Source organism: Symphalangus syndactylus, chromosome 19 (genome assembly GCF_028878055.3).
Source record: "Symphalangus syndactylus isolate Jambi chromosome 19, NHGRI_mSymSyn1-v2.1_pri, whole genome shotgun sequence".
In the NCBI taxonomy this organism is placed as follows: domain Eukaryota; kingdom Metazoa; phylum Chordata; class Mammalia; order Primates; family Hylobatidae; genus Symphalangus; species Symphalangus syndactylus.
In genome coordinates this window covers 15,871,098-15,886,216 of record NC_072434.2, presented here as the reverse complement: position 1 = coordinate 15,886,216, position 15,119 = coordinate 15,871,098, and the positions used below count along the sequence as shown (strand labels likewise).

Genomic DNA, 15,119 nt, shown 5'->3' with positions numbered 1-15,119 from the left:
TTGCTCGTTTATTTAAAAGAAACTACATAACAAACTCAAGTGAACCACTTACTTGTTTTGAATTGCCTGATTTATAGCTTGTTAGGGAAAGTGTAAGATTTAAGCCAAGTCCTCAGATTTTAGGTGTAAAACTTGTTGTGTTCTCTTTTTATTCATTGCGGATGGGTACCATGTGATACAAAGAAAAAGCTTAAGTTGCTTAGAGAAGCTAGAGCATTTTAAAATTGAACAAACCCTTTGCTTGATATGAGAAAATGTAACTGCAAGTTGGCCTAAATGGTAATTAGTAATCAAGACAGCATGATTTTTTCATTTTAAAATATTTAATAAAAATTTGTTTCTTTTTTTCTTTAACAGGAGAAAATTACACTGTTTATTCATGCAATATACATGTGGAAGAGCTTGGTGATGAGTAACTCAAAGGGGGTGATTAGAATTTGGGGCTTATATACCATTTTAGTAGATGAAGGGAGAAAGGCACTTAAGGGAAACAAATGACTTTTTAGAAAGATAAATACATTTTCAGGAGAACAAACAGGAGATAAGAAAGTTTGTAAAAATATATATTTTTAAAATTTTTACTTTAGGTTCAGGGGTACATGTGCAGGTTTGTTATATAGGTAAACTCACGTCATGAGGATTTGGTGTGCAGATTATCACATCACACATGTACTAAGCATAGTACTCAATATTTATTTTTTCTGATTTGTCCAAAATCTCATAGACAATTCATGTCTAGAGTAAATGAATTCCACTAAAATCTTTGACCTATCTTATTTAGATTTTTCTTAATTGGCTCAACCACCAGTCATTGTCAGATCCAGGGTAAAGGAGTTGACTGGAGTGATTCTCTTCCAGAATGTGTAAGTAAGTAAAACTTTTTTTTTCTGACCTGACTACAAACCTAAACTACTTTAGGTAATAATGCTGCTGTGAAATTTCACTGCTTGTTTTACCCTCCATTAGAATTTGCATGAATTTTCGATTTAACACAATGCCTACCCTGAGTGTTTCTTTCTCTTCACTCACTCCCCTCAGTTGCCAAGTGCGAGCCCCCTCCAGACATCGGGAATGGGAAGCACAGTGGTGGAGATCAAGAATTCTACACATATGCCTCCTCTGTCACCTACAGCTGCAACCCCTACTTCTCACTCATAGGCAACGCCTCCATCTCCTGCACCATGGAGAATAAAACAATAGGTGTCTGGAGCCCAAACCCTCCTATCTGTGAAAGTAAGTCAGAATGATGAGTTCTGCTTTGATCTCTTTTATTTGTTTAAAAACAAAAGGAAGGCATATTTATTAGGGAAGATGGAATGATTCAAAGAGAAAGTAATCACTGCAATGGTGGAGTCATTCATTTATTCAACTAATCTTGTTACATGCTGTATCAGTCAGAATAGCATAGGCTGTGCTACGGTAGTAATCAATACCTAAATCCCAAGACCTTTATATAGTAAAAGTTTTTTTTTCAAGTTTCTTCTTAATGCCCTGCTAGTCTGGGAAACTCCCTAGGGCAGCTGTCACTTACATGGTAATCCAGATTGTTTAGATCTTTGACACCTCCATGTCAAAACTTCCACAATTAGTTCAGCAGGAGAAGAGAATAAGGAAAGTCAGTCTCTGGCTCTTCAGTTCTTTGACCTGGAAATGACATCTATCACTTGTCATTACAGCCTTTTGGCCAGAACTAGTTCCTTATTTCTGCCTAATACAGAATAACTGGGAAACACTGTCTTTTGTTTACCTTACAATAACTGGAAATATGGGTGGACACTAATAATGTCAACCATGCATGCCTAAGGAGCAAACAAAACACCAACACCAGCAGGTAATAAAGGTAATAAAAGACAATGAAAGAAAGTACTTTCCCTTGGCCTCTCTATGGAAGCCAGAAGAGATGTTACGTCAATATCAGTAATGATTCAGCTTGCTGGTTTAGGACATTATTCTTTACTGCAAATAAAGTGCCTAAAAACCACAGTATCACATATTGTTTTGACTCAGTACAGGACACAGCCAATGCCGGGGTGAGAGAGAGGATAATAGTGAAAAGACTGCAAGAAGTGGAAAAGGCAGGAGCTGAGGCTGGATAAGTTAGTAGGGTCCAGGTTACGAAAGCTTTGTGTGTCACTTTCAGGAGTTTGGAATGAAGGAAAAGGGAAGACATTAAAAGGACAATGTGAAGTGAGACAAAACATATCTAATAGGCACCTGTTGCAACCTTTCAGCCAGGAAGTGAAGGTGGCTTCAACTGTAGCCATAGCAGTGAGCCTGGAGGGAAGTTGAGGAAGTATAGAGGAATTAAGATGGCAGGATTGACAGGACGTGATGACTAACATGATGTGGGGTGAAGGCGGCTTGTTCTCTGCATATGGAGGCGCAGCGCAGATTTCCCGATACCCTGGCTGCCTCTGCATGACACCATATCATTACCATGGGTCACTGACCCCCAACCAAAATCATCCAGGGAATTAGGCCATTTAATGGAAAGATTCGGAGACACTGAGATTTGGACTTCAGGGTTTAGATATTGCCCATTCTTATTGATGAGAAAGTTGGAGGACTTTACATGACTAACATGATGGGACCTCATTTTGCTGAGGTTTCTGGCAACTGAAAGGAAGTATACAAACCTCCAAAATGTTTTCTTTGTTCAGTGCCTGTTAAATATATATTTGTATCAGGCCCTCTTTGAAGCCATGCCAACAGTTACAGTCACATCTTTACTGCCATTTCTCTCTGATAACTCAAATGTCTTTTTGTGTGCTTCTTTAGAAATTGTCTGTCATCGACCACAGATTCCAAAGGCAATCTTTATTTCTGGATTTGGACCCCTCTATACTTAAAAAGACTCTATTTTGGTTAACTGTGAGGGAGGTTATATCCTCTGTGGCAGCAGTTTAATCTATTGTGAAGCGAATAATGAGTGGTATCTTTCTCTTCCCTCTTGCATATCCAGTGAGTATGGACTACGATGGAGTTCCAATATTTGGATCTAAAATTATCCTGACATATAAGTGTGGCATGCTCATAGGCACAAGCCAATTTGACTCCCAATAATCATTTTAAGATAAATTAATACTTTTCTTGTTAAAAGGAAGATTTTTTTTGTTAATAATCTCTGGGGCTATTGGAAGAATTTCATATATATCATATAGTCATGAGACCAATGACTTCATAGATACTGTAGCCTTACATATTTGCTCTAAAAATTTTCCAGGAGACAATAGTAAAGTGTTTCAGTCGAACAAAATCAATCTATTATGAGAATTTTTTGAACAATGGCAGTAAGATTCCTTTAAGACAGTTCTTTTTAATAATTTGCATAGAAATACTCTGTGGGCCAATATTGGTCTTGAGACCTTGATGTTGTAAATACATACAGATCATTTATAACATTAATGATTTATTGCTAACATTTATTGAGCATTTTCTATGTTATAAACACTGTTCTAAGTGCTTTACATCAATTAACTCATTCAATATTTACAACTATTCCAAGAAGTTGCTATTTTTTATCCAGTTTTAATGATGAGGAAACTGAAAAAGGAAGATTAAGTAACTGGCACAAGTTCACATAGTTAATTGGAGGTGGAAGCCACCACTACATTGTGGTTTATCTAGTCTCTTCTGCTATCACATGAACTTAGGTGCCATTCAAAATGTGTAGTAATGAAATTCAATAAATACACAATTTGACAGACACATAACCTCTCCTTGATTCACACTGACCTTTAGCATATTGTTGAATAGAAAAAAAAAAAACAAGATGAAAGGCCCAGCTGCAAAAGTTATATGGGGCTTGGTTTGAGGCCAAAGCATGAAGTTGCAGATGACAGCGTCATGATGTCAAGAAGAATGTCTCTTATTTTAATTCCCCATTAGGCAATGAGATTAGAAAGTCAGTCTTATCTTGGAGCAAATTTTTGCTGTGTCTTTCTAGTGATCCTAATGCTTCGCCTGAAGACCAACCATTCTAAAGTGCAGTGATGTGAAAGGAAAACTAAGCTCCTACAGAGTTGGCCCAGCACCTAGAAACTGTCCCCTTCCTGCACCATGGCATGCTTCCCAGTACAGCCTCTCCAGTGGCACATGCATTTAGTAGACACATGCACTTAATAGACACTAGTCTATTGGGCAGTGGTGCTGCCGAGTCTTTTTCTGGAATTCCCATTTAATCTTTACCATCTCATTTTTTGCTGAATGACTATGTTATATCCCTTTTTTGTGACAGGCTTATGAGTCACTCTTCCATTCCCAGTAACACGTTTCTTTCACCCTGTGCTTTCTTTATGAGTGAATGGTTGCACCGACCTACCGGACATTTCCTATGCTTCCTGGGAGAGAAATGACTACAACCTAAGTGATCACAAAATATTTGAAATTGGAACTGAGTTGAAATATCTATGCAAACCTGGCTATAGACCTGCTTTAGATGAGCCTCTGTCTGTGACTTGTCAGGAAAACTTGACATGGACATCTTCCAACGAGTGTGAGAGTAAGAAGACTTGAACTTTGTTTTGTGTATATATGTGTGTGTATCTTCTTTGATATTGAAAATGTTGAGCACAATCCTTGAAATTTGCTGAGACTTGCTTCACTCCATAGCATATAGTTAATTTTTATAAATGTTCTGTGTGCACTTGAAAAGATGCATATTTTGCAGTTGTTAGGTGCAATGTTACATATACATCAATTAGATCTAATTTTAATGGTTTTGTTCAAATCTATTTCCATATTTATATTTATTTCTTGTCTACTCGTTCGCTCAGTTACTAAAAAAGTTTTGTTTGTCTTTTATCTTTTCAGAGTTTTTGTTTGTTTACTTGCTTGCTTGTTTTGAGACAGGGTCTTGCTCTGTCACCCAGGCTGGAATGCAGTGGCATGATCTCGGCTCGATGCAGCCTCAACTTCCCGGGCTCAAGCCATCCTCCTGACTCAGTAGCTGGGACTACAAGTGTACACAACCACACCTGGCTCATTTTTGTATTTTTTGTAAAGATGGAGTTTTGTCATGTTGTCCAGACTGGTCTCAAACTCCTGGACTCAAGAAATTCACTCACCTCGGCCTCCCAAAGTGCTGGGATTACTGGTGTGAGCCACCACACCTGGCCATCTTTTTAGTTTTTTCAAAACATTTTTTGCTTTGTATATTTTGAGACTACATTGCTAGATGCATACAAATTAGAATGATATATTTTCCTGATAAATTTCACTTTTTATCATTATAAAATGACTCTATTACTATAACTGTTTTATCTTTAAAATTCTACTTTTACATTAATATACTTCTGACATCTTTATTTGAGTTAGTGTTTACATGGTTTATCCTCTTTTAGTCTTTTGTTTTTATACTTTCTGTAATTGTATATTTTAAGTGTATCTTGGAAGCAGGATAGAGTTGGATATTTTAATCCTACTTGACAATTTTCATTACTTAATTAGAGCACTTGTCAGTGTACATTTAGTGTAATTATTAATATATTTGAATTTATATCTACCATCTATTTGCTATACACGTTTTTTGTTTTACATTCTTTTTTTCCCTTCTTTTAAATTGATTTTAAATTTTTTTTCCATTTTTTTACCTGGTATTTACTTGGTATTTATTTACTTTTAGCTCTTTTTATGATGTTTACACATAATTTACTACTTTTGCCTCTTCCCAGGCAATAAAAAGCCTTAGAAACCTTTAACTTGATTTATCCTGCCTGACTTATATGATTTTATTTTTCAATTCTAAATGTGTCTTAAACTCTGCATTATTATTATCATTATTACTATTGCATTATTATCTTAGTAAATCCAATTAGTTTAGATTTGTTCACAGAATTACTATTTTATTCTCTTCTGATTCTTCAGTCATATCTGTTATCCCTTTCTTTTGCCTCATAAATACTCTTTAGTTTCTTTTAGTGAGAACCTGTTGATGATAAATTTCTCTGTTTTTCTCAATGTGCCTTTATTTCGCCTTAATATTTGAAGATATATTTGCTGGATATAAAATTCTAGATTGGCAATTATTTTCCATGGTCATGTGAAAGATTTCATTCCATTATCTTCTGCCTTTAATTGTTTCTGTCAAGAATTTTGCTATTAGTCATACTGTTGATCATGTGAAGGTTTTCTATTTTTTCTGATTGCTTTTAAGATGTTCTTGTCTTTATTTTGTGGCAATTTTTGTCTGATATGTCTGGGTTGGTTTCTTTGTGTTTAGCCTTTTTGAGATTTAGGATATTTCTAGAATATGAGGTTTGATGCCTTTCATTGATTTTGGAAAAATTTTCAACTTCAAATACTTCAATATTACAAATAAGTATTTTCTTTGAGTACAATTTCAGCCCTATTTTCACTCTTCTACTGATACTTTGGCTACATTTATGTTAAGCTTTTATACTGAATCTTCTGTATTTCCTGTGCTCTTATCTGTGTTTTTACTTTTTGTTTCTCAGTATTTTACTATGAATATAAATTAAGTTCACCAATTCTCTCTTCATTGATGTATTATCTGATATCAATTATTAGTTGAATTCTTAACTTTATTGTTTTTTCAGTTTCAAGATTCCCATTTGTAGTGGATTTGTAGTATTGATATTGATTTTTCTACCAAAATTCTCAATGTTGTATTTTATTTCCTTCTACATAACAAAGCAAAGTGGCTTTTAAGTCAATGTTTAGAACTTCATTTTCTGGATCCTCTCAGATCTGTTAGCATTGTCTCTTGCTTTCTTTGGCTTTTTAATAATCTTGTCTGGTCTCCTGTTTGCTTGTGGTAGGTAGTAAGGGGCATTAAGGGCTTTGAATGACCCGAATCCAATCATGGAATGTAATGATACAAGCCTGGGCTTCAATACTTATTATACACAGTTGGTCTATTTTTGGTTTATTCTTACTTCAAGGTATAGTTCTAAAGATTCCCAACAGCTGTGGGTTACCAGCAATCAATCCCCACTACCACACACACATTGAGTTCTGATCAGCTTCTTAGCCACTCAGTTGTATTTTGAGGGAGGAGAATTAGTGTATACTTCTAGATATATATAAAAAAAGCAGCTCTACATTCCTGGTACACCTCATTGGGTATCTTTCTTTCTCATTAAAAGAACAGCTAAGACAATTAATGTCTTAGCACCTGAATTCTTTCTTCATGGATTAACTGCCCCCTCCCCACCATGTTTTTCTACTTGTTATCAAAGAGAAGGTGAATCTAAATTGCTTAGCTCATTACTGCCAAAATCAACACTTCCTTTTAAGGACTTCTAATGAAGAAACATAGTTGGAGGGAAATTAAGTAATAGCACTTCAACCAAACAATGGCAGAATTTGGAGAAGATGCTTGGTCTAACTCTTCCCTCAACTTCTTTGTTTCTTTCTTTCTCTTTCTCTCTTTAAATTTTGGCAAAAGCACTTAACATAAGATCTACCCTTTCAACAAGTTTTTCAGTGTACAATATAGTACTGTTAATTATAGGCACTATTTGTACAGCAGATTTCTAGAACTTATTAATCTTGCACAACTGAAACTTTATACCTGTTGAACAACTGGGGAGTTGTTTCCCCTCCCTACTCCAGCCTCTGGCACCCACTGTTCTACTCTGCTTCTATGAGTTTGCCTTCAGATATTAACATCTTCTATAAGGTGCAATCAGGTCTTCAGCCAAAGGTGTGTCCCCCTGATTGATTTGCTAAATGTGAACAACATTGAAAAATTTTTTAAAAATCTTTGTGAGTATATAGTAGGTATATATATTTATGGGGTACATGAGATATTTTGATACAGACATGTAATGTTGAACATTTTTTAATCCATCAGGGTTATGTTGCCCAACACCAGATCTGGAGAATATCAGAATCATAAATGAAAGGAGGTATTTCACTGGTAGATGTGTCTATGCCTATGGAGACTGTATTTCATATATGTGTGATGAAGGCTATTACCCTGTTTCTGTTGATGGGGAGAGTTCATGCCACACAGATGGCACATGGAAGCCTAAAATGCCAGCATGTGAGCCAGGTAAGAATATTGAGAGAACCTGTCATAATCATTTCCTAGATTCCGCAAATGATTCCACTTGGTTCCACAAAAGATCGAAGTAGTTAAAACTAACTGAATTTGAGGTTGCTCCTCCAAGGAGCATTGTGCAAAAAGGATCACAGATACACATCACTAGCACCATGCAAGGCAGCTATAGAACAAAATATGTTGGAAGACAAACTTACAGAAGAAATTTTCTTGTAAGAGAAAAAAGTAGAATTGATGAAGTCTTTCAGTCTCATTTTGTCATTTTCCTGCATGTATGCTGACGTTTTAGTAAAGAGGGACACTACCTCACAATGCTCCATATTTATAAGTCAAGGGAGAAAACATGATTTACATATTGTGTAACAATGGAAGCTCCAGGTTGAAGAAGTGATCTGTTAGGGAGAGCCTTGAAGCCTAGTGGCTGACAGTGTCAGCCTTTTCTTTCCTTGCTTTAACTCAGACCTACTGAATCACCTCTCTGTTGAAATACCACGAAGGAGAAGAAATAAGCATCTAAGGTGATAAGCATCTGTCTCTTATCAGGATAAGACACTGAAAATGTTATTATTATGGAAGTATCTTCATTATGAAAGACTCTTCACATCAACACGATGGTGATTACTCGGTACTATAGTTTGGGTTTCTCTAAAAGCAAAGCTTGAGAAAATGACTTGGGAGCCAGTAGTTTATTTTGGAGGTGATTCTAGGAGGTAGGAGCGAGGGATGAGAGAGAGACAAGGGGAATCGGCAAAGGTGACTATTATAAGCAGCAGGGGCTCAATTCTTTGGGACCACAGAGAAGTGTAAGGAATGCCTTTCATAATTATCTGTCTGAAGGATGGGAGACTGGGACATTTACCCAATACTTTCTGTTGCTCATTGGTTTAGGGTTGCCCTAAAGGGCAGTAACCGCTTCAGTAATTTAGTCAGTAACTGAGCCTCAATTGCAACTGTGCTCTTTCAGCTGCACAGGAGGCTCCAAAGTAAGACTGACAGATTCACATCGAATGCTTTCCGTAGAACATCATCAGCGTAAATCTGAGCTTGTGTAAAATTATACATTTCATCTGCGACTGTAGTCAGAAGTCCAAAGGGACATGGCATGGGTACAAAACATTTGTTACAATATATCCTTTGCACCACTCGATTTGTTTATGTCCCATTAATTAAACTCTGTTAATCTTAAGTAATCTACTGCTAACAACTGTTATAAAAGGAAAGAACAGACATTGTATATTGGAATAATCAAATAAAGCTTCATGGAGAAGTGGGACTTGAGATAACAATTAGAGAAGGTAAACGGATGCTAATAAAGGGGAGTCCCAGGAGGAAATATTAATATATAGAAGTGAAAATGTACATGACGAGTTTAGGGAAGGAGGAGTTGACTAGTTTGGTTAAACAGAAATAGTGCTAGATGGGGCCGAGTGCGGTGGCTCATGCCTGTAATCCCGGCACTTTGGGAGACTGAGGTGGGTGGATCACCTGAGGTCAGGGGTTCGAGACCAGCCTGGCCAATGTGGTGAAACCCCGTTTCTACTAAAAATACAAAAATTAGCTGGGTGTGGTGGCGCATGCCTGCAATCGCAGCTACTTGGGAGGCTGAGGCACGAGAATTGCTTTAACTTGGGAGGCAGAGGTTGCAGTGAGCCAAGACCATGCCACTTCACTCCAGCCTGGGTGACAGAGTGAGACTCCATCTCAAAAGAAAAAAAAAATAGTGCTAGATGAATTTGAAGGATCTATGAAAAAGGCCAATAGAAGTATTTTTTTTTCATATGTCCATGGTTTGTTAAAGATGCTGATTTTATTTTTAGAAAATAGAGCATTTTAAAATCCCTGTCACTTAGTTTTAATCTTTGGAGGCAATCATCCTTCAACACAGGACTTCCTTTGACATTCTCAGGGCTCTAAATTTGTTGCAATTTTTCATTCAAGAGTTTCTGAAACTTGAAAGTTCCCTTCTAGTGTGACTACCCCAGCATTTCATATTACTTATGTCAACACTGAAATCATTGTTTAAATGGTAAGATATGGTAATTACGTTCTTATGGTGTTGTAGTTATGGACAAGATTGTTTGGGGATCCTGCAGTTATTCAGGGCCTTTACAACTATTCCTTTACTTAGCCTGACTTCTATTGAGAATGATTTTCATTTAATATGATTCTCTGTGGTTGAATTCATGCTTTCGTACCAAAGCTCATTTAATTTCCCTAAGTAGTGAAATATTTTAGTGATCATGTAAACAAAAACCAAGAAAGGTCCTATAAAATGGAGAATTCTCTCAACCCAAGAGTTGCTTTCATTCACATCAAGCTTTTCTCTAGGTTCTCAGCCTGAAAGCAGAAATGTTGAGTTGTGTCAAGTTACTCTATGGAAAAAGGATTTGGATGGGAACATTTGAATTTCCTACAGATCACTCAGATTTGGGGAGATTAATCTGAAACTATGAGTTCATGCTCTTCTCTCTCTCTCATCATCCAAGTTTGCAGTTACCCTCCCAGTATTGCCCATGGACACTACAAGGAAGTTATTTTAATGACTCATCCTGAGGCTACATATGAATGTGATGAAGGATATGTTTTGGCTGGATGTGCTACAATCTATTGCAAGTCTTTTCACTGGCAACATGCACCTCCTCAATGTAAAGGTAACTCCAACTCAACTCATAATCCATAGAAGATAGAATTAGAAAATATTAATAGCAATGTTTCCTATTAATCAAAGGCAGCATAAATTTTGTCTTTATTTATTTATTCATACTATTTAAATTATGCTGATATATTTTAAAAAGTAATTGACAGGTATATTGAAAATGAACTTTACATCCTACTCCAGTCTTTCAAAAGCATAGCTTGCCCTGTGTTCAGAGAGAACCCCTACTACCAGGTTCTCATGTGTCTTTCCAGAATATGTCGAGACAGTATCTTTTACCTGAGAATACCTTTGTGGCTCTAGTTTTCATGACAATCCTGAGTTAATTTCAACTACTCAAGAAAGAGGAATTTCAAATGTTAATTCCCAAATTATGAAGTGTTGGAAATCTCCACAAAAACTTCATGATGGTCACCATTTCCCCATGAAATTTACACTTCCACTTTTGACTACCTGATGGTGGTGCTGTTGGTAAACCTGCTGTAGAAACAAGACGAATCAAGTAAAGCTCTGTCTCTTGATTGTGCTTGGAGCTTTCGTCATTCTGCTTATAATCACCACTGGCTCCGTTTAACCCAGTAAGATTATGAAGCAAGAACAATGGAAAGTACATATCAAGAATCCACAAATCAAGGCTGTGGGGTGCAGCAATTGAGAGCACCAATTCTTACCACTTATAAGCTATGTGATACTGAGGAAATATTTAACTTTTCAGTTTCCTTGTTGGTAAAATTGTGATAATAATAGTATCTAACTCATAGATTGGTAGTGAGGATTAAATGAGATAAGTAAAAAATTTAGCACATAGACTGACATATAGTACTTGTTCAATAAATGCTAATTATTATTGTTATAATTATCATTAAAATAAAAGCATAGAACAACCTGCAGGACCAGAATATAATTGTGAATACAATTTTGTATCGTTTTTATTATCCAATGCTGTTATGATGACTTTTTTTGAGAAACAATGTGATCAAAAATACATTTTCATTACAGCTCTGTGTCTGAAACCAGAAATAGTGAATGGAAGGCTGTCTGTGGATAAGGATCAGTATGTTGAGCCTGAAAATGTTACCATTGAATGTGATTCTGGCTATGGGGTGGTTGGTCTCAAAAGTATCACTTGCTCAGAGAAGAGAACCCGGTACCCAGAAGTGCCCAGGTGTGAGCGGGTAAGTGGCACAATTCAAGGAATTTCTGTGCTACCAATCCCTAAAAATAGTGGCCTCTCCCCAGGTTCTGTCCCAGTCAGCAATAGGGAGATCTGACTTTTGTCAGGAAGCATAAGTAACTTACCACAATTAGCACTTCCAAACTTGCATGGTGATAAGCCAAGAGAGACACATTTTCCTGCTCTGTGTCTAGAGCCCAAATCTCTAGACTTGAGAGTCTATTGACCCAGATGTCCTGACCCCTAGCTCTACATTTTCTACAATAAAGGTTGTGCATTTGTTCCATTTCTGATTGGTCCTCAGAACCATCCCTCAGTTGTCCTTGTGGATGTGCTTTGCATCTCCTTTGGAGCCCAGCATCTTTTTAGCTTCAACCTGCTTGGTTGCTGCTCAAGGACAGATCTGGGCTTGGCTTGCATGTGAACACTTGCTAGGATGCACTGTCTCTCCTGATTTCCTATTTGTTCCTCAGGTCAATCCCCCTTTTGCCAGTAATGACTCTCAGAATGTACTCCCATCTTTATAGCAGCATGATTTATATTCCTTTGGGTATATACCCAGTAATGGGATGACTGGGTCAAATGGTATTTCTAGTTCTAGATCCCTGAGGAATCATTCTTAGCAAACTATCACAAGGACAAAAAACAAAACACAGCATGTTCTCACTCATAGGTGGGAATTGAACAATAACACTTGGACACAGGAAGGGGAACATCACACACCGGGGCCTGTCGTCGGGTGGTGGGAGGGGGTAGGGATAGCATTAGGAGATATACCTAATGTAAATGACGAGTTAATGGGTGCAGCACACCAACATGGCACATGTATACATATGTAACAAACCTGCACATTGTGCATATGTACCCTAGAACTTAAAGTATTTAAACAAAAAAAAAAAAGAATGTACTCCCATCCCCTACTCATTTCTTTAAATCACTTTTAGGAGGCACCTGAAGGTTGTGAGCAAGTGCTCACAGGCAGAAAACTCATGCAGTGTCTCCCAAGCCCAGAGGATGTGAAAGTGGCCCTGGAGGTGTATAAGCTGTCTCTGGAGATTAAAAAACTTGAAAAAGAGAGAGACAAACTGATGAACACCCATCAGAAATTTTCTGAAAAAAAGGAAATGAAGGACTTATTTTTCCCTTCAAATCAACATACAGAATCTTCATTCATCAACCCTACTCTTCCTTAAGCACCATCACTCTAATAAGTGTCTGGGCTAGGAGAACTTTCTTATTACTGCTAGAGAAAATGTGTAATTATTGACAATCTAGCCTTTTTTAGCTCAAATGTCTACTTTCCTGGACTTGAAGTGCTGGTTAATTAAATAATTATTTACCAAATATCAGTTTGTGTTGTCATCTTGGTCAATATTTCGCACAAATATGACACACTCCAGTACACAAATCCACTGCCTAAAGTTTCTGTAATTAACTTTGCCTCACCTTTTTTGTACCTCAGAAAGAATGGAAGCCAGGAAATTCAAACCATGTTCATACCATAATCTTTAACTGAATGCCTTTATTCTGAATCCCACATGTGCCTACTCTTAACCTACAGAAAAGGATACAAAACTCAAAGGATTTTCTGTAACATTATAGACAAAACCATTGTCTGTTTGATGGCCCCTGTCCACTAGTAACTCATCGCTTTACCCCTGCACAGAATTCCACTCTTCTCACTTTTAACAGCACTTTTACCAGATTGGGCTTGCATGTTGCTCAACTTTATAGAAATGGAATCATCCATTATGCATTCTTTCATACATGTTATTTTTTTCCTTTAAATATTATATTTGTGAGATTCATCCATGTTATACATAGTTGAGGTTCATTTATTTTCATTTCTATTCAGTATTCCACCAGTGTATAAATATATCACAATTAACTAATCTATCCTATTGTTGATGAACATTTGCATTAGTTTTAGTTTTTTGGCTATCATGAATAGTGCTGCTACAAATATTTTTGTAAGTGCCTTTTGCTGAACATTGACATTTTTTGCTCCACATATACCTGAGGATGGGATTGCTGGCTTATAAGGTGTGTGTATGTGTTTGTTCAGTTTTCTAAAGCTGTTATACCAAAACACACTCCTGCAGAACATGGAACACTTGCTATTGTTAATTGTTCTTTTTTTTTTTTTTTTGAGAAATTCTGTTGGGTATCACATTGTGCTTTAAATTTGTTGTTCCCCAGTGATTAGTGAGGTTGAATTACTTTTCATATGTTTATTGACCATTTAGATATTCCTTTTCTGTGAAGTTCTAGTTCAAGTCATTTACTCATTTTTCTATTGGATGATTTACCTAGTTCTAATTTAGTTGTAGAAGTTTTTAAAATATTCTGGACAAAAGTCCTTTGTGAGATATGTATTGCAAATATCTTTTTCCTGATCTATGGCTTGGCTTTTTTTACTTTTATAAAGTTATGTGTTTTATAAACATAAATTCCTAATTTTAATGTAGTACAATATATCAAGTGCTTCCCTTTTGATCAGTGTTTTGTATCCCATTTAAGAAATCTATGCCTACACCCAAATCTTTGCCCATGTTTTCTTTTAAGATATTTAGAATTTTACTTTCACACTTAGAACTATGATCCGCCCGTAACTGCTATGGTGTAAAGTAAAGGACAAAGATTCATTTTTTTCCATATGGATATACAATTAATCTGGTATAATTTATTAAAAAGACCATCCTTTCTCCCATTGCTCTGTAGTGTCACTTTGTCATAAGCCAATTAGCTATGCATATTTGGCATTTGTTCTTGACTCACAGTTGTTAACCCTTGGTCTATTTGGCTATCTTACACCAATACCACAATGTCTTCTTTACTACAGCTTTATAATGAGCCTTAATATCTGGCAATGTGGGTCCTTCTCCTATTCCTCCTCCACCTCCTCTTTAGATTACATTGCCAACTTTGCTCCTTTGCACTTAAACGAATTTTAAAATCAGCTTGTCAATTTTCACCAAAATTCTTTTGAAATTTTTATTAGAATGCATTTTATTGATGTATGAATTTGGGAGGAATTGATATCTATACAATATTTTGCCTTCTAATCCATAAACATGGTATTTTCCTACATTTATTTATATCTTTTATTTATCTCTAGCTTTCAGTGAAGAGCTCTTATACATCTCTCATTGAACTTACCACTAGGCACCTGGCATTTTAAGTTTTACATTTACAAAAAAATCTTTTTATATAATTTTTGGACAGTAGATAATTGTTTTTAATTGTTGATATTTTATTTGATA

At 36.3% G+C, this 15,119-nt stretch overlaps 1 protein-coding gene across 1 annotated transcript in view; it reads left to right on the top strand.

Annotated features, from left to right (window-relative positions):
• Nucleotides 1–13,271, top strand: part of LOC129458816 (zona pellucida sperm-binding protein 3 receptor-like) — a 31,294-nt gene extending 18,023 nt beyond the window's left edge. Inside the window, 8 exon segments of the mRNA XM_055235095.2 lie at nucleotides 854–867; nucleotides 1,039–1,233; nucleotides 2,779–2,961; nucleotides 4,298–4,501; nucleotides 7,817–8,017; nucleotides 10,513–10,677; nucleotides 11,682–11,857; nucleotides 12,801–13,271. Of these exon segments, the coding sequence (XP_055091070.1) occupies nucleotides 854–867; nucleotides 1,039–1,233; nucleotides 2,779–2,961; nucleotides 4,298–4,501; nucleotides 7,817–8,017; nucleotides 10,513–10,677; nucleotides 11,682–11,857; nucleotides 12,801–13,049 (1,387 nt within the window). The 3' untranslated portion in view covers nucleotides 13,050–13,271.
• Nucleotides 13,272–15,119: the final 1,848 nt, after the last annotated feature.